The sequence below is a fragment of the Globicephala melas genome, chromosome X, assembly GCF_963455315.2.
Source record: "Globicephala melas chromosome X, mGloMel1.2, whole genome shotgun sequence".
NCBI classification, from domain to species: Eukaryota; Metazoa; Chordata; class Mammalia; order Artiodactyla; family Delphinidae; genus Globicephala; species Globicephala melas.
In genome coordinates this window covers 99,406,720-99,432,036 of record NC_083335.1, presented here as the reverse complement: position 1 = coordinate 99,432,036, position 25,317 = coordinate 99,406,720, and the positions used below count along the sequence as shown (strand labels likewise).

The 25,317-nt window shown below is 41.1% G+C and overlaps 1 protein-coding gene across 6 annotated transcripts in view; it reads right to left on the bottom strand.

Annotated features, from left to right (window-relative positions):
• Positions 1-25,317, bottom strand: part of DMD (dystrophin) — a 2,243,521-nt gene that overhangs the window by 129,379 nt on the left and 2,088,825 nt on the right. For 5 of the 6 annotated variants that reach the window (XM_030844443.3, XM_030844440.3, XM_030844444.3 and 2 more), the window contains exons 1-2: positions 23,719-23,849; positions 17,941-18,002 (exon numbers count right to left, since the gene is read on the bottom strand). In XM_030844443.3, the coding sequence (XP_030700303.1) occupies positions 17,941-18,002; positions 23,719-23,738 (82 nt within the window). In that variant the 5' untranslated portion in view covers positions 23,739-23,849. Of the gene's footprint in view, positions 1-17,940; positions 18,003-23,718; positions 23,850-25,317 lie in introns of those variants that run through there. The other variant, XM_060293058.2, reaches the window with a different exon arrangement.

Below are 25,317 nucleotides of genomic sequence, written 5' to 3'. Positions count from 1 at the left end.
CCCTTCAACGTGTCAGCCCATAAAACAGTTCCTCTCCGTCCTTCTAGGAATCTTAATTTCTCCATTTAATAATAATAGTTTTTGTTTGTTGTAGACATCCTGAGAACCAGTTAGCATTTATACAGTTTTTAATGGTTGTCTAGGCCACTAGACAACCACTAGTTTGCCTGAAGTGGTTTGACTTAAAGGCCACTAGTTGCCAATTTGGAACCTCTTACATTTATTTCTGGGTTTCTGTCTCATAAAAATACGAACATAACCCTCCATCTAACAAATTTTCATAATCTATCAGGCTGTTATTCTACAGGAGAAAAGTGCTTTAGTTTAGTTATGTAAAAGGTGATGGCATCAAAGAAGAGAACACTGTCCGTTATGGTATCACTGTGTATAGAGGGGCATATTTATGGCTATGTATGTTTGTACACACATAAAATATCTACAGAAGGAAACAGAGAACTCTACCGTTAACTGCCTCTGCAGAGTGATACTGGGGGATTAATATCAGGGCTGAGAGGGAGACTTACTTTTCTCATTACCCAGTTGTATTGTTTTATTTTTTAAAATCATGTGCACATATTACTTTAAAAAATTACTGAGTGTTAAATCTATCTTCTTTTCCATACTTCTTCCAAATTCTTCGTTTCATCCACTATCTTCTGCAAGAGTACTACTGTATAATGGAAAAACTAATGGCTAGAGAAGAAAAGTCGATGGGTTCTAGCTATGACTTTGCGATCAAAGAACAGTACGAATGACTGTCATTTATTGGGTGCTTACGGTATGTTAGTAATAAATACATACATTCTCAGATAATATTTCCAACTTTGCTAGTGTTGTTTTAGTCCCATCTTACAGACAAGCAAACCAAAGGCCGAAGGATTGAAACTCAAATCTGTTAGACGCTAAAGCCACTCCCCTTAATCGTGAAGCAGTCTCCCAGTGTGCTTGGGCAAGCGACCTTAACTTCCCTAAGCTGCAGTTTCTTCATTGGTAAAGGGAACCTGTTCTGAGGGCTACTGTGAAGACTACAAGAGACATGGTATCTTAAAAGCTCCTAGGAAAGAGATATCCAGGATATCCACTTGCTAGGTAAAAGGAACCTTACCTGCCCCTAGTATTTCCTATATAAACTGCAATAAAAACACAAGGAATCTTTTTATCACGTTGATGATTCTAACTAACTAACTTTCTTAGTTCCCCTCTCGAAAAGCCATCAGGATAGTTCCTCTTCAAACTGCCACTATCACTTCCCAGGAAGAAAGCTTAGCTCAGGAGCTAAATCACTGAGTTAGGAGTTGAAAGTACATTTAAATCTCAGCTATGCCAGGTGAACAAATTACCCACATTCTCTGAGCCTCATCTGTACAGTGGAGATAATAATACACTTCACAGGGCTTTTGACAAGATTACTGAGAAATATGTGCTTATGATATCAAAGTTCATACACTTATATGAGCTACCCCAAATAAATCTTTGTAGAAAGATAAATAAATCCAGAAGTACATAAAATCAATACAATTCTGATACTTCCTATTGTCTCAATCAATTTGCAATTTCCTCTTTTTGTTCAGTGGTATCACCATTCTCTGGGTCATCAAGGCTGAAAATCTAGAAGGTATCTTATAACTCTTCTCTCTCTCTCTTTTTTTTTTTTTTTTTTTTGCCGTACGCGGGCCTCTCACTGCTGTGGCCTCTCCCGTTGCGGAGCACAGGCTCCGGACGCGCAGGCTCAGAGGCCACGGCTCACGGGCCCAGCCGCTCCGCGGCCTGTGGGATCTTCCCGGACCGGGGCACGTATCCCCTGCATCAGCAGGCGGACTCTCAACCACTGCGTCACCAGGGAAACCCCTATAACTCTTCTCTTTTCTTTAAAACCTACCAATCTGTCATTACTTTCAGACAATTCTACCTTGGAAAGAAAACTTCCAGAGTCATGTCCCCATGTCTTTCCCCCACTGCTATCCTAATGCCTTTATCATCTCAAGTGCCACAAAGCAAGACAAAACAGAATAACTAATCTCTCCCCTCTCTTCCTTCAACCATCCCATCAAATTCTAATTCCTAAAAACAGAACAGACTTCATCATGTCTCTCTTCTAAAGATTCAACATTTTTCCACTGCCAATCAAATGAAATTTAAATTTCTCATTCTATAATTTAAGGCATTTTAATTTACCCTGAATTTAATTGCACTGAATCAGGTTTTCCTTCAAAAATCTGGAGAAGGTTCTCACAAAACAACGTCCTCACTGACCCTTAAACAAGCTAGTCTTTCTCTCAATTATACCTTTGCTTATGCTGTTACACTATCTGGAATACCCTAGCCTACATTTTAATTTACATAAGCCTTACAAAATTCCTTCCTAGAACAATGTTTTATTCTACTCTCCAAATAGCCTTCCCCAATGACTCGAATCAGTACTGCTCTTTCTACCTGTACAAGGTGCTGTACATTTGACCTTGATATTATGTAAGTTAGTATATAGTCTTATTGCATTTATTAACTATTGCATGTATGTCAATTTTACTCCCCAAAGGAGACAGTATGGTCTTTTGTGAAGCTGACATATTGCTTTTCTAGAATCTGTACGCAACAAACACAATGAAACCAGGCAATAATAAGCTCCGTGTGTGTATATGTTAGCTTGAATTTAAACCTTCAGTCGTTCCAACTTGAGACATTTAAATCTGCCTTGGAAAACAAAATGGGTATATGCTGGCATTCATGAACTGTATCAGCAACAAGAGAAGATAACATGGTTGTCATTTGGGTTGCAAAGGAAGAAAGGACTCAGAATAATTCAAGCACTCCCCCACTGGCCCCAAGCAGAGCTGCTGCTGTGCCTGTCACCCGCATAAGGCACGGACTTCTATCACATCGCAGGGTCCATTGCGTGGCCGGGTTCATACCAACTGGGGAGATGGACAGGGATCATGCCTTATGTTTCTTTGTATCCTGTTACTCAGAGCAGGGCCTGGAACATTCTAAGTACTCCATATCTACAGGGGAAAAAATCAACACCTCACATGGGACTGTATAACTATGGCAGGTATAAGCTTCCATCACTCAAGAGGCAGGAAGCAACCTTCCTTCTCCACCCATACTGAATAGCCCTTTATTAAGAGAACTACTGATAGAACTACCATATGACCCAGCAATCCCACTACTGGGCATATACCCTGAGAAAACCATAATTCAAAAAGAGTCATGTACCAAAACGTTCACTGCAGCTCTATTTACAATAGCCCGGAGATGGAAATAACCTAAGTGTCCATCATCGGATGAACGGATAAAGAAGATGTGGCACATATATACAATGGAATATTACTCAGCCATAGAAAGAAACGAAATTGAGCTATTTGTAATGAGGTGGATGGACCTAGAGTCTGTCATACAGAGTGAAGTAAGTCGGAAAGAGAAAGACAAATACCGTATGCTAACACATATATATGGAATTTAAGAAAAAAAATGTCATGAAGAACCTAGGGGTAAGACAGGAATAAAGACACAGACCTACTAGAGAATGGACTTGAGGAGATGGGAGGGGGAAGGGTAAACTTTGACAAAGTGAGAGAGTGGCATGGATATATATACACTACCAAACGTAAAACAGATAGCTAGTGGGAAGCAGCCGCAGAGCACAGGGAGATCAGCTCGGTGCTTTGTGACCGCCTAGAGGGGTGGGATAGGGAGGGTGGGAGGGAGGGAGACGCAAGAGGGAGGAGATATGGGAACATATGTATAACTGATTCACTTTGTTATAAAGCAGAAACTAACACACCATTGTAAAGCAATTATACCCCAATAAAGAGGTTAAAAAAAAAAAGAGAACTACTGTAGTTTAGGGTCCTTCATATACAAGAAAATGTGAAGAAACTGAAGCTGGCACAGAGAATAAGAAAATCTAACATAACGGGTGGATAATAGGTCCACTGAGGACCGATAAACGGATTAGGCTTATTTAGCTTGGAGAAGAGAAAGCTAAAGCATGATTCAAAAACTATACTGATGTAATCAGGAGTCTCGCATCACCAAGAGTCCCTCAACACAGTGAACCAAAAAAAAAAAAAAAGATTACATTATGGAAGAAAAGTTTGGAAGAGTTTTGTTCAGTTAAATTGGTTTTGCTTTCATATTACTCACAAAAGAGGAAAAATGCTCAGTGAACATTTAAAAGAAAATGTTCATGATCACTAGTAATCAAAGATATGATGACAATATGGTTTTCCTTTACAATTTCAAAAATAAAACTAACGCTCCACACTGGCGAGGGCATATAAGATGGGCACTCTCACGTAATAAGTGTATAAATGGACACCACCTTTTGAGAGAATTTCAGGAAGTACATATACCACAAAACTTAAAACAGTACTATCCTTTGGCTCAGTGATTACACTTCAATGAAACAAATACGGCAAGGCTTTATGCACAAAGATGTTCCTCACAGGCTTATTCGAGCAGTGAAAAAATTGGAAACAACTGTGGAATATATTATTAGCTCCATACCCTTTAAGTGCACCTTGGCCAGAAAATGTTAACGGAAGCAAGAGGCTACACAAGCCTTAACTGACAGTGTAACAAAGAACCTTGACCAGAATGTGCTCATTGTAAGCACAAATGTTTTGGGAAGACAATGTGTGTGTTCTGCTAGCCATTCTCTTTCCAGATAGGTAAGTTAAAGGTAAGTGAATTTTTGACAATTATAATAAGTGATTGCAAACACAACGGGAGTCAGACAGTAGGCTCTCGCTCTACAGAAACTGAAGAAACTGGAAGAGAGAGCTGAGGAAATATCACAGATTATAGCTGAAAGATGACTTCTTTATGGAAGATAGCACAGAAAGGACCCACACGTATCTATGAGGTGTTCCAAAAAGACAGGACAGAGAGAATAGAAAAGCGGCAATAAGTGAACAAACAATGCTCACAAATTTCCAAAATCGATTCAAGACACAAATTTTCAAAGTGGAGAAAAAATGAAACATAAATCTCAAGCAAGATAAATAATACATTCAGCATAGGCACAGTGCAGGGAAACTGCAGAACACTGAAATGAAACAAACTATTTTAAAAAGAGAGATCGTTTAGTAAAGGGAATAGGGACAGATGGCAAGAGGCAGTAAGACCCGTCCTGGGTGAGTGCCAACAGTGAGAGAAGGCAGATCGATGGCATTAGAACAGCCAAGGCACGGGAGCGACCCAGTGCCCAGTAACAGACAATGGGCTTCAGAAGGTGTGAGATATACATGCACAATAGAGTACTACTCGGCCATAAAAAAGAGGGAAATAATGCCATTTGCAGCAACATTGATGGACCCAGAGATTATTGTACTAAGTGAAGTAAGTCAGACAGAGAAAGACAAATTCTGTACGACATCACTTACATGTGGAATCTAAAATACGACACAAATGAATGTATACAGCAAAACAGAAACAGACCCATGGACACAGAAAATAAATTTACGGCTACCAAAGGGGAGAGGGAGGGGGAGGTACAAATTAGGAGTCTGGGATTAACAGATTCAAACTGCAGTCCATAAAACAGATAAGCAACAAAGCTTTACTGTATAGCACAAGGAATTATATCCTATATCTTGTAATAACCTATAATGAAATATAATCCGCCAAAAACCTGAATCACTAGGACGCACACCTGAAACTAGCACAACACTGTAAATCAACTATACTTCAATAAAAAAGAATAGTTTGGAGATTAATATCTGAAAAAAATAGGTAAGTGAATTTTTACATATCAGTTATTATAAAAATTAAAACTTACAGGAACTTATCATAAAGTTGAGTTTCTGTCTAAATTTGTTTGCTAAGAAGGCAAAGATTTTTCTGTAACACTGAAATTTTCCAAGGATAGCTGCCTTGTCACCTTGAGAGCATAAATATTTGGCAAAAGAAATGTTATCTATTAAAATATTTGTGGTAGAAAAGTGTTTGTTCATGTAAATTTATACACTGTATTTATCATGGGATAAATTTTTCTTATCAGCCTTCTGATGACTGACTGCCTATTTTTGACTACACTGGTTTTTGTTCTGTAACATCTCTAATACATAAGTAGCTTTCTGGACAGAAGGCATCATAACACTTTACTTGGCTTTCTTCTCAGAAGCCTGTTTGTAGTAAGTCTCCAGAATCTTAAGGATTTATTTCTACAAATTCAACATGAATTTGAGTTTCCTTTGTCATAAATTAGTTTTTGAAAAATGGGAAATTATTTTTAAAAAGTAATATTTCAGGAAAATGCAACTCGGGAAAAATAACATCCCCAAAGAATTTAAGAATGAGAGAAAACTTGGGACATTCAGTGAATAAAGTAGCATATGACGTTATCAACAGGATATTGCCTCAAACAACTATATAAGAAATGCATCGGAAAAAAGACTGGAAGCAATCCTCTAAAATGTAAATGGTGGTTATTTCTGGGCGCTGAGATTGAAATTGATTTTTGTTTTCTTTTACACTTCATCTTTCCAAATTTTGGGAATGAACATGTGTTTTGTAATGTCCAAAAAAATAAGATTACTGTAAAAATGTTTATACCTTCAATAATATTTTTAGCCTGTTGTTCTCAAGTGTAGGATTCACAACGCCTGGCACACTCTTAAGTATTTATTGAGTTAAGAAACCAATGAATAATTGAGGCTACCAGCACACCAAATTGTGTTCAGTGTTTCCTTGTTATTTAAATTCCAAATCCACGGTGACCCTTTCTTTCACGGTCTTAGCTCCTTTTTTTCCTCTTTTTTAATATTTATTTATTTATTTGGCTGCACTAGGTCTTAGTTGTGGTATGCGAACTCTTAGTTGTGGCATGTGGGATCTAGTTCCCTGACCAGGGATTGAACCCGGGCCCCCTGCATTGGGAGCATGGAGTCTTAGCCACCGGACCACCAGGGAAGTCCCTCAAGGGTCTTAGCTCCTTGATTATCAATGAGTTATCCCTTTTAGAATAAAATTAATTCCAGGATAGCAGTTCACCTGGTTGTGCTAAGATATCAAATTGCCAATAAAATTTACAACTTAACTGACATTCCTAATTTTTCTTACCATGATGCTTTATCTTCTACTTTCTGGAAAGAACTCCATCTCTCCAGAGACTTCCATCTTGCTAGTTTAATAATCTGCCTTAGGAATACATCATTTATATCTTTCTGTATTCTTTTTATTATTTATTTATTTATTTATCTATTTTTAACATCTTTATTGGAGTATACTTGCTTTACGACAGTGTGTTAGTTTCTGTTGTATAACGAAGTGAATCAGCCTATATGTATACATATATCCCCATATCTCCTCCCTCTTGCATCTCCCTCCCACCCTCCCTATCCCACCCCTCTAGGTGGACACAACTTGCTGTCTTCTTGAGTGGTATCTGTCTTCTGCCCCAGAAAAATCACTCTCGCTTGCTCTACTGTGTTTCATTCAATGAACATTTATTTATTCAGAGACTACCATGCACTGGGCGCTAGTGACAAAGATGAGGAAGACAGCTCCTGCTTTAAAGGAATTCATTACTTAGTCTTGAGAGACTTGAGCATAAACAACTATAAATAATGCAAGTGCTACAATCAAATGCACGACAGCTTATTCTTAGAGTTTGGACTTCTGTGCAGATAACTTTTTGACTGCTACCTCCTCTTTGCTTGTTTTTAGGTCAGTTTCCTTTGAACCCAGTGGACCCTTTTAGTGCCTCATTTAAGTTGCTTCAGACTCAGAAAATCCTATGCAAGCTTTTAGGGCTTTGTGTTTCTCTTCCCTGCATATTGGCATAGATGGCTGACTGCATCACAGTCCTTGAGGCCTCCTGCACTTCAGCCACTTGCTCGCTGGTTCTCAGAGCCATCCTCTGGCGTTCCCCTGCTCTGCCCTCTATTACAGAGAATGCCACTTTCCTGCTCCCTTACAATTGGCTTCTAAGTAAGTATGGCCAATGGTGGTCCCTGGCAGAAGAACTGAGGGAGAGGACAGGAAGAAGGAGAGGCCAGGCTATTTCTCCCTTTCTCTCTCTGTCTTCAGCACAAGCTCTGGCAGTAGCTGTGTTCCCTCCCTGGATCTCCCGCCCCATTAACCCCTCCCTCAGTGGTCCCAACTGGCCACTGGTTCTAGCTCCAGATGATGGCTCTGGCTTCTGGGGCTCTGGTGATACTACCTCTCGGCACTGTCCCTCCAGCCCTGGGTACAGCAGAGGCTCCCTGCTGTCTGTTTGGCTTCTTAGCTCTTCCATCACTGGGTAACCAATTTCCGGCACAAATCCCCTCTGTCTGAAATAACCAAAGTGGTTTCTATTTTCTGACTGGACCCTGATTGATACTTCACCCAAGTCGAAAATCTTAGCATCAAAGCCTTCAACATGTCATATGCGTTTTTTATGGTCTCATCCCTCCTTACCTCTGCAGCCATTCCCTTGTCCCCTCCCTACCATAATAGTACCACCACCGTTTGTTAGGTGTTTACTCTGTATCAGGCATTTTTCTGGGCATGTCACATTATTTCACAGGCTTTCCCCTTTCTTTTCACTCTTGAATTATTGTGCATGTTTCTTTCTTTTGGATAAGGAGGGACATGGGGTATGACAGTAGTGCTGCATCATCAATAGTTATTATAATTCCTTGCACAGTTACTATGTCAGACATTTTGTAGTTTTACATCTATTATTTCTAATCCCCACAACACTCCCCAAGGTAAGTACCATCATAACCACTTGATAAATTACAAAACTGGGGTGCAAAGTTGTTACTGCCTTTGTCTGGGCCACAGAGAACTGGTGGCAAAGCCAGAATTTCAAATCCAAGTCTCACCAGCCTCAAAGTCAATGAACTACTATGCTGCTACGTCACTTTACCTCCCAACCTCAACTCATAAAGTGACACAAAGTCACAGTATAATCAATCAGTTCCCCATTGACTTCAACGCACAACATAAAGAGTACACATGCCACATTTTATGTTCTAGATAAAAACAAATTTGTATTTGAAAACTATGATATGTTATACACTACATTTAATTATAGGGGTGGAGGAGGCATGAAATTAGGCAGCCGGGATCCTGCCACTTCATACCCAGCCCCTTCCTGTATTGGGTGGTCCTGTTACTTTGGCCTCCAAGGTAATTGGCAAGGAGGCCTATGAAATGGGAAAGAATACAGATCCCTCCTTTGCCCGAACCTGACTCAACTGGCAAAATATAAAATCCATAAGTAACATTTTTCAGGTGTTCTTGTTTGGTGTAAGTTAATTACCCTCTCCCAAGGTCACCTGATTTGAGTTTACATTTATACTTTCAAAAATTAAATGTTCTAGAACACTGCTACTCAAAGTACAGTTTTCCACACACATAGAAACTAGGAACGTGTTAAGCAACTTCTGTAGCAACTTGACATCGCCGTGACATCCAAATGCGTAATCAGTGGGTCCATTTCACGGAACAAGGTACAGACTAGGTCAAGTGCGGCTGAACCTGTGTGGTGAGTTATGTGTGATGTGAGAGTACACTAGTCAGTTTCAATAAGGCCACCCCAAAGTCCGTGACATACTGGATGTTTTAAAAACAACTGTCCTTCACCAGTTGGAGAAGCTCTAAAACCGACAGCCTTTTTATAGAACTAGAAAGCAAAATATAAAATGAAGCACTTTCCACCAAAATTAATGCTTGATAAAAAATATGTATGTAAACATATAAATACATGTGCATGCAGGTATGTGTGCACACAAACGCAAACTCATATATAACGTATGTCCTAGTTACATAAGCTTCAATTTACGAGGGGGCACAAAGACTTCCCTGAAGTTGTGCAAGGGATCAAGACTTTGTGGAATGGCAAATTCTGAAACATTCTCACAGAATAACACCAATTCATAAATAAGCTAATGACTCATCCACTATGTCGTAAGAGACTCTTTCAGAATATTTTTAGGTCACTTTATTACTACTGTAGAGAGTATGGACTTCAAAAACTCACTATCTATTTTATGTGAGTGTTCCAACTGTTCTAAATCTCTTTCCAGCAAAACTGCAGCTCCCAAGAGACGTACAGAGGTAATCAGACTTGTGTGCTTAAAAAAGAAATATTGGAAATGTCTGAAAAAGAGCAGACACGTCTTTAGACGCCTTTACTTCGTGTGCAAAAATTGTCTTCTGCAGACCCAGCTACATAAAATTGTACACATCCAGCACTTTTCTCACAGCTGCAGGTGTAACCTAACGCTCCTCTTATTTAGATCAAGTAAACTACCAAAAATGGCAGCTCTTCTCACTTGGAAACCAGTCTAAGTCTGAAAGAGAATCCTTTTGAGTTTCCTTCTGAAATAAGCTTTGCAAGATGCAATTCAGAAACATCTATTTATTTATGTTCTTCAATTAGAAGCTTTAAATCAAGTTATTTGAACAAGAAAAATATGATTAAAAAATATCCCATTAAAACACCATAAATTTTGATTCGAAGATTACATTTCTCTTTTACAAATGGGGACAATCAATCGATGCTAACTGAAGTGAAAAGAACAGATTATTTTTCTTTTCTCTTTTATAAGCAGGATAGACATAAAGGAAGAACATTTATAACAGCTTTAACGTCTTATGCCTTCTGTTTTGCAAATCTGAGTAAATCTCCTGTGTTAACTTTGTCAGCTAGGGAATAAAGAATGTCATTTGAGATTCCATAGCTTAATTATGCTGATAAAGCAGTTTTATAAATCATGCTACGAGTAATGGATGTTCCTCTGAGAAGAGCAAGCTAGGAGCCATAAAATGTGTGCTCTGGACTTGGTTCCTTATCTTCTACCCATATGTCAGCGTGAATAAGTCAAAGCCAGTCTTGCGCCTCAGCCTGCTCAAGTCCAAACGGAAAGGAGGAGGAAACAGTTGCCCCATCCACTCATATGATAGTATAATTTTCTAAATCAAAAACAGGAGCCTATGGCTTCCCTGGTGGCGCAGTGGTTGAGAGTCCGCCTGCCGATGCAGGCGACACGGGTTCGTGCCCCGGTCCGGGAAGATCCCACATGCCGCGGAGTGGCTGGGCCCGTGAGCCATGGCCGCTGGGCCTGCGTGTCCGGAGCCTGTGCTCCGCAACGGAAGAGGCCACAACAGTGAGAGGCCTGCGTACCGCAAAACAAAAACAAAAACAAAAACAAAAACAGGAATCTACCCAAACGGATGGCAGGACAGAAGATCTGAAAATGACAGAAAATTCAGGTCATATGCCACCCATATACCTAATTTACAGCTGTGTAAAGATTAAATACGGTTACTTCTGAAAGCTCTCTGCACACCGTGAAGTACTACAGAAATGAAAGTACAAAAATGACTCACTCAATGATCTTATTATTCCTATCTTCCAGGCTGGTGGGGACAAAGGGAAACTGGGCTGTGGGGCACAGCATTCATGAGGCCAAGCCAAACCCATCAGAAGTTAAACTAAAACCAGACACTTAGAGATGGAAGGTTGCTGCCCGACCTGATAAGCCAGAAACCTGAGACTGCGGGGAAAGCAAGGGTCCAGCTTAAGGTCACACCCAAGCTGGGATCTGAACTGAGGTATTCTTTCCAGTTCAAGGCCCTATGGTAGTAGAAAATCCAGAGGCAGAAGTTTTAATACTTGGCAATACTTAAAGAACTAGAGATAAGAGAAGGAATATGCTAAACATCGAGTCCCGTGGTTGAGAACAGTTGAGTTTACAAAATGTGCTGAGAAAAGCATTAGGACATGCTCCCCACGCAGAAGGAATTCAGAGCCATTCAGAGTCCCGCAGTTCCTAATCGGTAGAGCATCCTCAGGAGGGAATACTTAATGGAATGTAGAAAGCCTATGAAAAGAGGGAGAGAATAAGCTAACTTATCTCCCTTCCTCTTGGCAAACTGAGGAAAGAGGTACAGGATTTGTATGGCAGTGTTTCCAACTCTATCTGAGCAGCTGCAATTATTTATTAATAACAATACTGATGTATCCTGAAGAAGCTCTTAGCCTCTTGACTTGACTGATGGTCCTCTCAACTAGGACTGCTTAAGAATCACACCAGCCTCAGACCCATCAGACCCTAGAGCTGAGCCCTCATTTGAACATTCTGAAGCTCTTCTCAGGCAACAGACACGAGGCTTGGGGCCACGTGCTGACAGACTGCCTTCAAAACACAAGGGTTTTTAAGACCACTTTTCCTAAGAATTCCTAAAACATTTATAAGTCTATTTTTGAAAGCTTAGAGAGTCTGCATCATTTGGGTAAGCATCATGGAGAGTGGGCTCCAGAATTTGGGCAACAGCTAAGAGGGGCTAGATCCTTCTGGAGAATGCCAGACTCGCAGGAAAAGAGGGGAACCAACACCCCTAGAGAAAAAAAAGCTGGTGGTGAAAGGACTTCAAAGAAGGAAAAGGAAATTGGGATAAGAAATGTCAGATCCGCCAGCACATCTAGATTTTAGTAAACGGTTTGAAATGAAATCAGTTCACCTTCTGAAGCTTAATGATTTTCTCTTCACCTTAGCCTATTTTTTTTAACCTATGTCTCCTCTGCAAACTGCTATTCCTGCACTGTACTGCGCGTATCCCTCGTGCGAACACCCCATACTGCAGGGGAGAAAGAAGCCAGGGAGGGGACCACATAAAGATTTTATTGTATTTATAATTAATGTATTCACAATAAGAGAGACTAAGAGATACTTTTTAAAAGTATTTTTAAGCAGCACATATTATATGTGTGTGGGGGGGAATGGGTTTTTTTTTAATGTTAAAATTTCAGTGATGAACTTAAGAACCTAGACGTAAATTGTGAGAAAATGAGAGGCTTTTTATCATATAACGGCACTCCATATAAATCAATGTTATATTCGTATTTCAAAATAAATTCCAGAGCACATTACTACCTAACATCTACTGATTTTTAAAATGCCTTTTGCAGCCTTAAAGAGCTTTATGTTTTAAATCACCAAGATAAGCGTCTGGAACAACAGTCTTGCCATTCCATTTGTAAAGATGCTAACAGAAATCTGAAATTCACCTCATGAATGGAACATATGATTACTTCTAAGAAATGAGGAAGAATATGCCTTCTCAACAGCAAATAGATGGCCCAGCAGGTATATTTCCAGAGAGCCTGCCTACTTGATATCAGCCTGTCTCACTCGGCCTGTAAGACAGGGATGGGCGGCAGGATCTTCTCCCTGTTGCTTGTTTGCCAAGAATGTGCATTTTTAAAAATAGGAATGATTAAACTTTTAGAAATCCATTTGTCTGCAGAATCAGCCAAAGGTACTTCTTGAAAATTATGAGCACAGCAAGTTTTGGAAACAACCTACCCCACCTCTTCCCAAAGCAAGAGAAAAACAAAATTCTTCAACACTTTGGTCCAATACCCTCATTCTAAGGATAAGGATAAGGCCACGTAAAAAAAGATATGGGAGGGCTTCCCTGGTGGCACAGTGGTTGAGAGTCCACCTGCCGACGCAGGGGATATGGGTTCGAGCCCCAGTCCGGGAAGATCCCACATGCCGCGGAGCGGCTGGGCCCGTGAGCCATGGCCGCTGAGCCTGCGCGTCCGGAGCCTGTGCTCCGCAACGGGAGAGGCCACAACAGTGAGAGGCCCGTGTACCGCAAAAAAAAAAAAAAAAAAGATATGGGAAATTTTTTAATATACCACTCACCCCACCACATTGGGGGTAGTCAGAGAAAAATGCTGAAAGAAAACTCTTTTCGAGTTGTTCTTATTGATTTCTTCTCTGTGCAAACAAGACAGTGCTTTTGCCAAACGGTTAATGTTGCGTAAAAAATTTTCTGGAGACCTTCCAATGCTCCAATTCCTAATGACTGTCAGGTCATGTCTGTAAATGTTTAAATTATTTCTTTACTATGCCTTGTTTTGTGTTTGTGTGGGAGCCCAACAATTTTTTCCTTCATAACTTGGAATTTTTTGAGTGGGTACACAGCCTAATTTCATGGGGAAAACACAATATTTTTAACGTTTGATGAAAGCTCACTCAAAAAGCCATTTTAGATCTGTTGAGAATAACCTGAAATGAGTTCTTTTACATTCTTTAAATAAAAAATTTAGTGGTAAAGAAGACAAGGCTAACTTTTTTGAAGTCAGCTTTCTGTGAATGGACATATTTAGAGACTAACGACGCATGAGATGATCTCCTTGTGTTCAAATTCACCTGATAAAGTTTATGGGAATCAGGACTTAAGCATACATTTTTATATGCATACGTATGTGTGATGTATATATGCGTGTGTGTGTGGCTACTGCTGCTTTTCTGTCATAGGTTCTCATTGGTTGATGAATTAGAGCTGTAGGGACACTAAGGAATGGGATGGGGGTACTGATGAAGAAACTTCTTTTGCTAAGTATCTAATTGTAAATAATATAAACTCATTGTAGAATGTCAGGAAAGGAAGAAAGAAAATCACCTAGAATTCTACTAAGTAGAGATATCTAAGATTAACATTTCGAGTAATACCATAGCCTTCCATCAGTTAACACTCAAGTCCTACTTTTTCAGTCCTTACCAAATGACTCTGGCTTATAATACTGTGGTGTTTGGACCAAGGGTCGGGGGCGGATCACGTGAACGCGTTTGGGGGCAAGGCAGAAAACAGAGTGTGTTAAATAGGCTGGTTGGGGGTTTCGGCAAATTAGAGAATGGAAATCCCCTCAGAGGTGGGCATACTTAGGAATGTGTAACATTTCTTGCATGCTGTGAGCCACTGTAGCTTCTAAAGTAGAGTTATGCCTGGAGTTGGCGGTACGGTGGGGATTAGCAACTTCTTGATATTTTCAACATGTCACCACAGACAAGAGGTGCAGCTTCTATTAGGAGAGGGCCCGAGGTATGGTCTAACACTGTGACCACACCAGACCAGTTTTGCTTTCATGATACCTTTCACGAACTAAGTGTAGTTGAAGGCTTCCAACCACCTCATCCAGTTCAAAATAGCAGCTTGGACCTAAAGGGATAGCTCGCGAGGAAAAACATATGCCAATATATAAAGATAAAAAAGAAATTAAAGGCTTCTTTTCAGTATGTTTTGCTTATATTTCAACTGCGAAACACTGTAATTTGGGAGTGGGAAGGGCACTAGTGGTACTTAATCTCGTAGGTTATCTCAGGGATGTAGACACACAACAAACTACTAAATCAATCATTCCACGTGTGCCTCGCAACGGGGAACGGAAGCGTGTCCACTGTCCAGGAATCCACCATACTATTTCTAGAAATGTAATGGTTTGTTCCAGAAATACCATTCAAATAACTGTCTATCCATAGGTAAAACTGTCAATCTGTACCTATTTGTAGCAGGTGCGTGGTGATCTACACGGACATACTTTGCTACATTAATAATATCAATGAGATAAGTGCAAACACTAACAGAAGATCTGGGGTAGATCCCAGTGTAGAGCCATACATATGGCTGTGTATCCCTGACAAAGGGTTTCTCTGTGCCTGACTTCACCGCCCCGTGAAAGAAGGCTGTTGATGACATCTACCAGGCACGATGGTTGCTCACATACATTTCCAAGCGCAGCACACACAGCACACTCTCAATAAATGGAAGATGTTATGTAATGTGTCACCATTTGAATAAAAGTTAGCCCAAGTAATATGTGATTGTAATGAAAATATTGGAAATAGAAGTTTTGAAAGCTGAAAATCAAATGTCAACACCCAGTTCATTTCCAAGATGTTTGTTGCCAGGATAACAAAACCCAAAATTTCAAAGTTGGTGGGGGGGGGGGGGGAGCGGCTGGTGGTGGTGGAATTGACCACATATTTATGATGGCAGCATTTTAATCTATATAACTGATTTCAATTAAGTTGATTTCATCAAAGAAAAAGTCTGTTAACAAATGAGCTCTAAATTTCCCTGCAACTGTAAAATTCCATTATCTTCCAAAGTCGGGTGATTTGCCCAAGGTTACAAATCATGCCAGATTACCAGCTTTGAGTTTACCACCACGTTGGACCTACTGAGAAAACTTTAGAAATATGACGATAAAAAGCATATTTAACTCCTATTGAAGGTGCAAACACCTCTTCATTGAGAGTTCATAATTAGCTTTTTATCAACCATGTTTGTGATTTCTCATTACAGAGTAATTAAAAGTAAGCTGGTAGAGAATACAATGCAATGAAATGGAAAGATGGCCATGGTACATTACCTTTAGGTGAATAAAAGCTGATTATAAAACAGAACGACCCAACTTTGGTAAAAATGTATGTATAGAAAGAAATTTTTGAGGATACCTACTAGATTGTTAAACATTAGTTAACTAAGAGGTGGGTTATAGATGACTTCTTTTTTGTTAGCTTGTCTATATTGTTTAACTTTAAAAAATATGAACAAGTACTGATTCTATAATAATTATAATTTTCAAATAAAAGTAAATTAAAATATTAGAACTAGAGATCACTGTGATTAGAGTAGAAAAAAATTATAAGTAGGCTGAGCCTATGTAAACCAGAGATTATAAGCAGGAGGCCCAGTTTCAACGAGCTCTTTATTGGAAGATTTCTAGTTTGTCTTGAAAAATCCCAAGTCTTGAGAGCACTGGGCTAGGACGACCAGCTCCTCCAGCACAGCCACTGCCTACTTCAGATGAAGTCTCATTCTGTCACTTGCCAAAATATAAGCATTCAAGCTTTCCACCTGTGGTCTAAACAGTGCAGCATAAAAGCCAGAAACATTCTGCAGGGGCTGAAAATGTAGCACTTGAAGATGAGCTGATCCTGATTTTCCTTAAGTTTTTAAAAGGGAGTGTGTGTACATGTGTGCCTGTACACACACACACGCTCTTACTGCTAGACTGAGCTGACATAATATTACTTGAAATGTATTGGTATCTCTGGCTAGTAGAATTATAAGTGACTTTTCTTTTTCACGCTTTGTATTTTTTCAGATTTCTAGAAGGAACTTCTATCATTTATAATAATGTTGTGTTAGTTTCAGGTGTACAGCAAAGTGATTCAGTTATACATATACATGTATTTATTCTTGTTCAAATTCTTTTCCCATTTAGGCTATTACAGAATACTGAGCAGCGCTCCCTGTGCTGTACAGTAGGTCCTTGCTGGAAAGAGTTCAGGGGAAAATCTGGGGGGGCGAATATCTCCTACTCCATGCCTTAATGTCTCTATAGCTGCAATTCATTAACCAATGGGAACCTATGAGACAAAGGCAGCAGCAGCTACACACAGATACATGGACACACACACACATCCAAAATTTATGTTTGAGCACCCTGGCTCCCATGGGCTTTGTCACATAACTTAAAACCCAAAGAGTTTTCACCTTACGCATTTCAGTCTGTAAATATGTCCATTCGCAAAAAGGGACTTAAAAAATGTTTAGTAGTAGAGACAGCATGACGATTTTTTAACTAAAACAACAACAACTAGTTACAATGTGAGGTAATTCATTTCAGGTTATTCCCGAGGGATGGAAAACGGTATAGAGTGGACTTTCATCGAGCATGCATGTTGATGACCGGACAGGCTTAGGAATTCGGATCACTGGAGTGACTGCGGAAAATTCCCTTACACGGCATTCGTAACTTGGCAAAAGTGCCTTCTTGGTTTCACAAGGAAGAAATCAATAGGAACAACCTGAAACCCTTTTCTTTCTTTGGGGGGAAAGCATAGCCGTCAATTACAAGTATTTTTTCCATCCTTTTAGGGAAAAAAGAAAACTAGCAAGACCTTCTGGCCCTCTCAGATATACTGAATTTTCGGGAATCAGTGCAATCCTAAAACTTATTTTTAAGCAACCTCGGAAAAAAAGAAAGCTGACTGTCAATTCTGAATAGAAAGGTGTCGCTGTTTTCACCCCTTAAACAATCTAGTGATGTATTTAGACAACAAATGGCTTGCGCGCTACCAACTACTTTATCCTACGAGTCATTTGTCATTTCATCTGGAGGAAACATGGCCATGTCCTTACCTAAAGACTGGTAGAGTTCTGTCATTTTGGGATGGTCCCAGCAAGTTGTTTGGGTCTCGTGGCTAAAACATAAAATACAAAGAAAGACTTTAGAATTTAGAATGAGTAGTAGAGAAAAGGAGACAAGAAAAAAAACAAAAAAGCACAGTATGCCTTTGGCTCATTTGGCTTCATTACTTGACAGGCCTTCCATCTTGCAGTGACGAATGTTTATTTTACAAGGAGAGAGACCCCAACGTTTGCTCTCAACAGGAAAAGCAATATGATCATTATTTGGTAACCAGCATTTGTTTCTTTTTTGTACCCCCAAGTCGGCTGCACTTCTGTCATAAGAAAGTGACCTTGTTAGGTACTCAATAATCAAAAATCAGGATTTCTTCAGCCGTCCAATTCAGAACATACAGAAAAGACACTGACAAGTGTTATTCAACTCTGTCAAAGAGATACTGATATTAGTTTAATAAATAAATCGCTTCAGTTCTCATTTGCTTTCACTGTCCCTGACACTTTTCCATTACTTTCTTCTCCGTATCCAGATCTCATCTCTATGATGACTGTGTTTCACTTCGGCTTAAGGTCCATCCATTGCCTGACTCATAGATTGTATCTTCCCTCTTCCCATTACTTTTAGAATGTCCTTTTAACTCGGCACTCTATATACCACCGCACCTTTTCCTATGTTTACGTGGGCCTGAATGAAGCATTCACAGTTCTCTTCCATTTCTTGGAGTTTAGCTAAGTGTGTTTGCTGGCTATCAGCTCCTGCCACAGAAAGAACAAAACACCTTTGTTCCGCATTCGATTCCGTGAATAAACCTGGGAGAGATAACTACATATACTTTTCCTTACTTTGGCCCATCTACATAAATCACCACAGCATCGTATTTCCAGTTTTCGGGGATTACTTGACTGGGCTTTATGCAGTAAAACGCAGCCCTGAACCATATTTCAGTACTCATAAGCAGAGCCTATTCATCATCTTTGAGGGAAAGGTGGGACTGGAGAGAGGAGAACTAGCTTAACTGTGGACACTTCAAGGGGAGCAGAAAGCACAGCGGCTGCACACAGAAAGAGGAGCTCAGGGAGGCCAACAATGTCAAGTGTAGGTGTTAAATCTTAGGACTGGATTCTGGTTCTGTGGCCTACTGGCTGTGAAATTTGGGGCCAGCCCGCTTACCTGGGAGCATTAAAGGACAAGCTGATATAGGACGAGCTGATATAGACCGATACCTTCTGGCGCTCAATATGTGGTCATTTCTGTTACTACGTGGCCCCCAAATTACTGCCCACTAAAAGCAAAGCTTTCATTAGTTGATTATAATACAGATGAGGATCCAACTGTGGTTAGGTCAGCCACACCTAAGACCCTTCATAGAGGGCAAAAGTAACACTCGATGTGTATTACCTCTGTTTTCAAGAAAATAAGCAAAAGAGAGAAACATTTATGGTGGTTTGATAAATAGAACACAGTCACAAATGACAAAAAACATGTGGAAATTCCCCAAAGTGTGCAACTTCAGACACCATCCCTCTGATATTTACATTCAGCGATTGAATGGTGAAGGCTAGGGAAAGAAGTTGACAAGACAGTGTTCATTGGGGAAGGGCTGTTTCAGTCTCTTCCAAACCTGTTTGTTTCTGTCTGACTTTTCCACAGAGACAATTTGTGGCTGAGGAGTAAGTCAGTCGAGGGAATGTACCAGAGGAGAATCCAAATCTTACAGAGCAAGACAAGCAAAAGATACAGTCCATGCTTTAGGGGGTTTCGGAAAGCCCCATGTCCACACTGGCTTATGATCTGGAGAAGGGGTGGGAAGGACTGGTACTTTATATGCACAGCACAAGGAGGCTGCAGCATGCAGCTTCATGGAGAAAGTGTTGCTTATTCTCGGATGTTTTTTTAGCTCCGAAAGAGACTGTGTATGTACCAATTCCATACACAAGTGTCCAGCAAGGAAAGGTTGCCTTCTATTGAGACCACCCTGCATTTAGACCTCTGCCATTTCCAAAGGCCATCACATGTGAGCACCAGGGAGGGAGGGAGGGAGGGAGAAAAGGGGGAAAGCACATGTGTCCACATGTACAGGCTCTTATTACACACACTACGTAATAATAACGTCCCATCTCTACCACATGTGGGCGGACTGTAGCATCTTCAATCGATGGGCAGAAAAACGTCTGTCTGAGCTGACAAACCTAACCTGACAGAGACAGAGAGAACCAGTCTGAAAAGCCACCATCTGTAATGGACTTCAAATCGGAGGAACACGGGCAAGAAATAACGTGCACCAAACGCAATTCCAAAAGAAAAGAGAAACTTGCCTACGAGTGACAGGACAATCCCACATAGACTGAACGGGAGCTTCATGTAGCTCCCTCCCTCCAAAGAAGATTTCATGACTGTTGATATACCTACACTTCCACCTTTTTAAGGAATTTATTCCAGTGGTTAAAAATTACGAAAGGGATTTTAGAAATTATTATTTAATCCATCTGTCCATAGCTAAATTGAAATGTCCTTTACTGGAGGAAGGAAGAAATTCTAAGCCCCTACTTCTGCGCTCCATTCATGTGCTAACACATACCAGTTAGTCCCTTCTAGGTACTCATTCTTTCTCCCAATTAGTTGTGATTCTGGGGTATGTGAATAACCTAGATAAATGAACTCAAACAAATCCAAAAGCTAATCTTCTTTTACCTTCCTCCCCTCCAACACGAAAGCCTTTTATTTTCAAGCAATGCAAAGTAACTAGAAAACCAGATTTATATTTCACCTTTGCCGAGTTAGTTTCACTTCCATTACAACCCGGCAGTAAGTGAAAGAAGTGAGCACGAGTGGAAAGAAAAGAATAAAGGGTGTGACTAATCCTCCAAACTAGAAAAATTATCTTTTAATCATTGAATGCTAAAAACAATTGGCAACATAGCTGAAATGACTCTAGCTTTGGGGGTAACTACATGAGGAACCAAATAGTCACTTCACTGTATGTGGGTATTTTCAATCTGTGATGAATCCAAAGCCCTGGTGGGACATTATTTAACCTCCGAAACAGATAGGAAAGATGAGTATGAACAGGATGAAATGGTAAACACGAATCTGCATAACTCCTATCTATAGTCTACCTTACAGAACAAACCAACTTTTGGTCTGTGATCAATACAGGTTTTACAGCTGTATTTCTGACTCTGTGCCTATCTTCAAAAACAGGAGAGGATTCTTAGTAGCTCCACGAGAAGCACTTCAGGTTCACCTGGAATACACAGACAATATAGAAAAATATGCTGTGCTGGGGAGCTGGTGGTGGAAGGGTGGGTGGTACTGTTTTTCTGGTTACTGTCTCTTTTCTGCACTTCACTTTTCACATCGGAAATGCACTGCCCATATACCATGTGCAACCAGAATGGCAATTCCAGACCCTGTTCACAAGTTAATGGTTACATCTTTGTTCAGTCTTCCTGAAAACAATGATGTTCAACATAGATCAAAATTCTACATATGCATTAACACAGAAATTAACACAGCCTCATAAATAATCCTTAAAACGCCCTTTCAATCTTTTAAAAAATGTTATTGATTTTGGCCCTGATGGTTCCAAAACCTGGCATCAGATATGCCTCTCTGAACAGCCTTCAAACTCTGATTTCCCCTTTTTTAAAAAAAAAAAATGTGTATAAGCTACAATAATCTCTTTCCCTTTTTATTTTCAGCCGTGATAAGAACCAGAAACAAATTAAAACACAAGATCACTGGATGTGACAAAAGACCCCGGCAACACCTACTTGTCAATAATAAGAAATTAAAGCATTACTCCACTGAGCACAGAGCTGACCTCATTTCCTACCACACAATTTAAATTTTCTCTCACCTTCTTTAGTTTCAAGTAGTGTGCAAGGTTATTCTAACCACCTCAGAGCTGTTCCTGCTGTCAGTGCTGGAATATCAGACTTATTGGAACTGCTTCTTTAGTTTCTTTAAAAACAAATATTAAACACTTATAAAAAGTAACAAATTTCTACTGCTCTCCCCGGGAAAATGGCAGTTGCCTAATTAAAATAAGATTTCTTCTGCCACCACTGTTATTTGGTACTGAAAATATTCCAAACAGTCGCCTTTAAAAAAAAATATCTTTCTACTACTTCCCAGGGAGGAAACTAATCGCTACGCAGCGATATAAAAAGGTAACATTCTCTTGCGATTTGTAGAGGATTAGAGTTTGGCTCCATATATAATCTGGAGCCCATTGATCCACACACACAAAATCATTTCCCTTTAATCTGGGGATCAGACTCTCTTTCTAGAGAAACCTTGGCATTTGCATGGTGAATGTTGAACTTGGCTTGCATGGCTGGAATACTGGCAGGGTGGGAAGGGGAAAATATATTTAAAAGTTTCTGCTATTGTGGGTAGGGGGTGGGGGGTGTCGGTCTAAGCATCAGAAATCCTATTCTAGTCCCCATTTCTTGTTACCTGGAATTGTTAACATTTTACTCTGTTTGGCTCAAGGCAGGGCAAAGATGATTGCCTCGGTGACTGTTCCAGCTGTTACTAGTCCTCCGTAATGTTTGCTTTTCGGGGCTTAACTCCCACCCACCCTCAACTTTGGCCAAAGCAATTTCACTTCAGGGTCGTGTCCAATCCAAGATCAAACAATGAGGACTGAAACCAATTCTACGGTGATCAAGGGTCAGAAACCTTTCATATACCCATGTTGTTTCATTCGCTCCTCTGCTTCTCCAAGAGCAACCGTATCCTCCAAGGAGGGGATTTGGGACAAGGAAATAAAACAGCTAGGCAAAAAAGAAAGGGTGATGCGGGGGTGACAAGGAGAGGAGACAGGGGTAAAGAAGCAGAGAGACTAAGAGGAGCTTGTTGGCCACAAATGTTTATTTCACTTAAAAACTTTGGTTCGTCACTTAAACTGGATGAATTTTTTTCATGTTAAAGTATTTTATAATTAATAATATGTCTCCCTCAGGCAACTAAACCCCTTCAATTCAAGCTTCAAACTTAACTCCAAATTTAACGGAGATAAACAGTGTCCTGCCCTTTTCAGTGCCACGATCGGATCGGGAATGACAAACTTTGCTTACAGACAAGCACAAACACCTGGAGAAAAGCGAGAGAAGGACACCCTTAATGACTCCACACTCAACCCCAGAGGGCAAAGAAAAAAAAACACCCTCAATTCTCTATGTCAAATCCTTGACTTCTAGGCTTTAATTGCTTTTCCTTTCTCTCCCGATCTCTGCAAGTTTTGGGGCATGGGACGAACACAGTAGAAAATGCAACGAGGGAAATGTCAGTTGGAATCCTCGGAAGAAATCAGGCAGAAAGTTGACCTTTTGGCACTTGCAGCGCAATGGAAGGTAGAACCTGGCGCGCCCCTTCCTTCTGCGAGGTCGGGCGACGATTTAGGAACAGCCTGCCAGGCTCACGTCCACAGAGACAGCCCGGAAAGGAGCCAAAAGCTCCCGCGGCCCCAATCCCCGCGTGGGGAACGCTCTGTCCCCTCCGGGTACGGCGAGACATCAGCCTTTTCTCTCCGAGCCCGCTCCAAAGCCGGGGGAAGCGTCTCCCGGCGAGCCAGGCGCTGGGGGGAAGCCCCGGGGGCGCACCTGCTGCGGCGCCGCGAGGACCCGCGGGGGAGGTGCCCCTGCGCCCGGACGCCGGGGGTCCAGCCGCCGCGCGGTTCCAAGTTTTGGCCGCCTCGGCTCGCACCCTGCTTGAGCCACAAGTGCACTGATTGCGGCGACCCGAGGGCGCCGCGTTGCACTTACCCTTTGAGCTGTTCCCTCATGGCTGCAAGGGCTCCGCGGCCGGGGGAGGGAGCGAGCGGAGGAGTGAGCTTCCCAGAGCCGCCGGGCTCCCTGAAAGTCGAGCGCCGCCGCCGCCGCCGCCGCCCAGGCTCGCAGCTGAAAGCACTGCGGAGGAGCCAGCGCGGGTTAGCGGGCGGGAGGGCGGGGCGCGCGGGAGGGGGCGCTGCGGGCAGACGGGGCGGGGCGGGGCCGGGCTCCGCCCCCACCTAGCGCCCTGGGAACCCGGACTCCCCGAGACCCGGCAGTCGGGGCTTTCAACAAGGAAAGGAAAGAGAAAAGAGAAAGAAAGAAAGACGGAGGAGATTTAAGGTAGTGCCGGGAACCTGGAAGCCTCACACCGCCCTGCCAGCACCCCCTTAAAACCTCCAGCAAGACTACTTGTTGCCTAAATAAATGACCTAGGTGCAAATGACCTCATCGCAGATAATTAAGTGTGGGGGTCAAAAGTTTTCTTTTTAGAGAATGAAAGAAAAAAAAATTCACAAGCATAATTCTTCCCTTCCCGCCGCGCGCCCCCCCCCCCAATTGAAGATTAAATTGGTGGAGATGTAAGGACATGACATTCAGGTTCTGCTCATCCTGGGCTAAATGGGCTTTTAAGGAAGCATTTGTCTGTGTGTTTGTGATATAGCAGTGGTTCTCATCGTGTAGTCCTGGGACCAGCAGTAGCAGCATCGCCTGGGAACTTCTTAGAAATGAAAATTCCCCAGGGCCCCAGCCCAGAGAGAGCTACTGAACCAGAAGCTTCAAGCACACTGAAGTTTGAGAACCAGTGGTATAGAGTCTTTAAATAAAAACCACCACCAACGGTGTGGCACCGTGTGGTCTTTTAGTATTCTTTAGAGAAACCTAAAAGGAAACCATTTCCAATGGAACGTTCCATTGGAAAAGTTACAGGGCCTGGTAGTTCAAATATTTCTAATAGTAGAGTTTGCAATATTACGACACAGATTAAGTATGCAAAATCCTTACAGGCTTGGAAATATTCTGAAGAGAAGAAAGCCTTCATTAGCACAAAAATTTTTCTCAGCCTTCACATAATATCTTCCATTAGAGTCCAAAGGGTATTTTCAGATAAACTCCCTTAGTGGTTTCATTGTCCCCTTTTGTCCATTTATTTTGTTGGCCTGCTTTTTCTTTTTATCTTCTTTTAACCATTTCCTTTTCACTCTCTGTTCTGGTTGATTTGTTCTACTTCAGTTTACAGTTTAAAAAGTGTTCCCCTTTATCTTTTTAAATATCCTCTTTTTTTTTTTCCTCAACATTTCCCCCGGCCCCGGAGAATGTTCGAGCTGAAAGGACTCTAGACATCAATCTCCCTTTACCGTCTGCTACAGCGCGACAAAAGAGGCAAAAATAAAGTGCAGGAACCAAAGGGAAAGGGAGTGCCAAGTTTCTTCATTACCCTTGACAAACCAAATACAAATGTAAATGTTATCACGGAAGACACGTGCATGCAGATCTGATTGGTGTTGCTATTTTAAAGCAAATAGGGCACTTCTGGCGTTCTGCCTGCTAAACTGAGACCTTACTGCTATCTTTTAGTCATTTTGAGCCAGT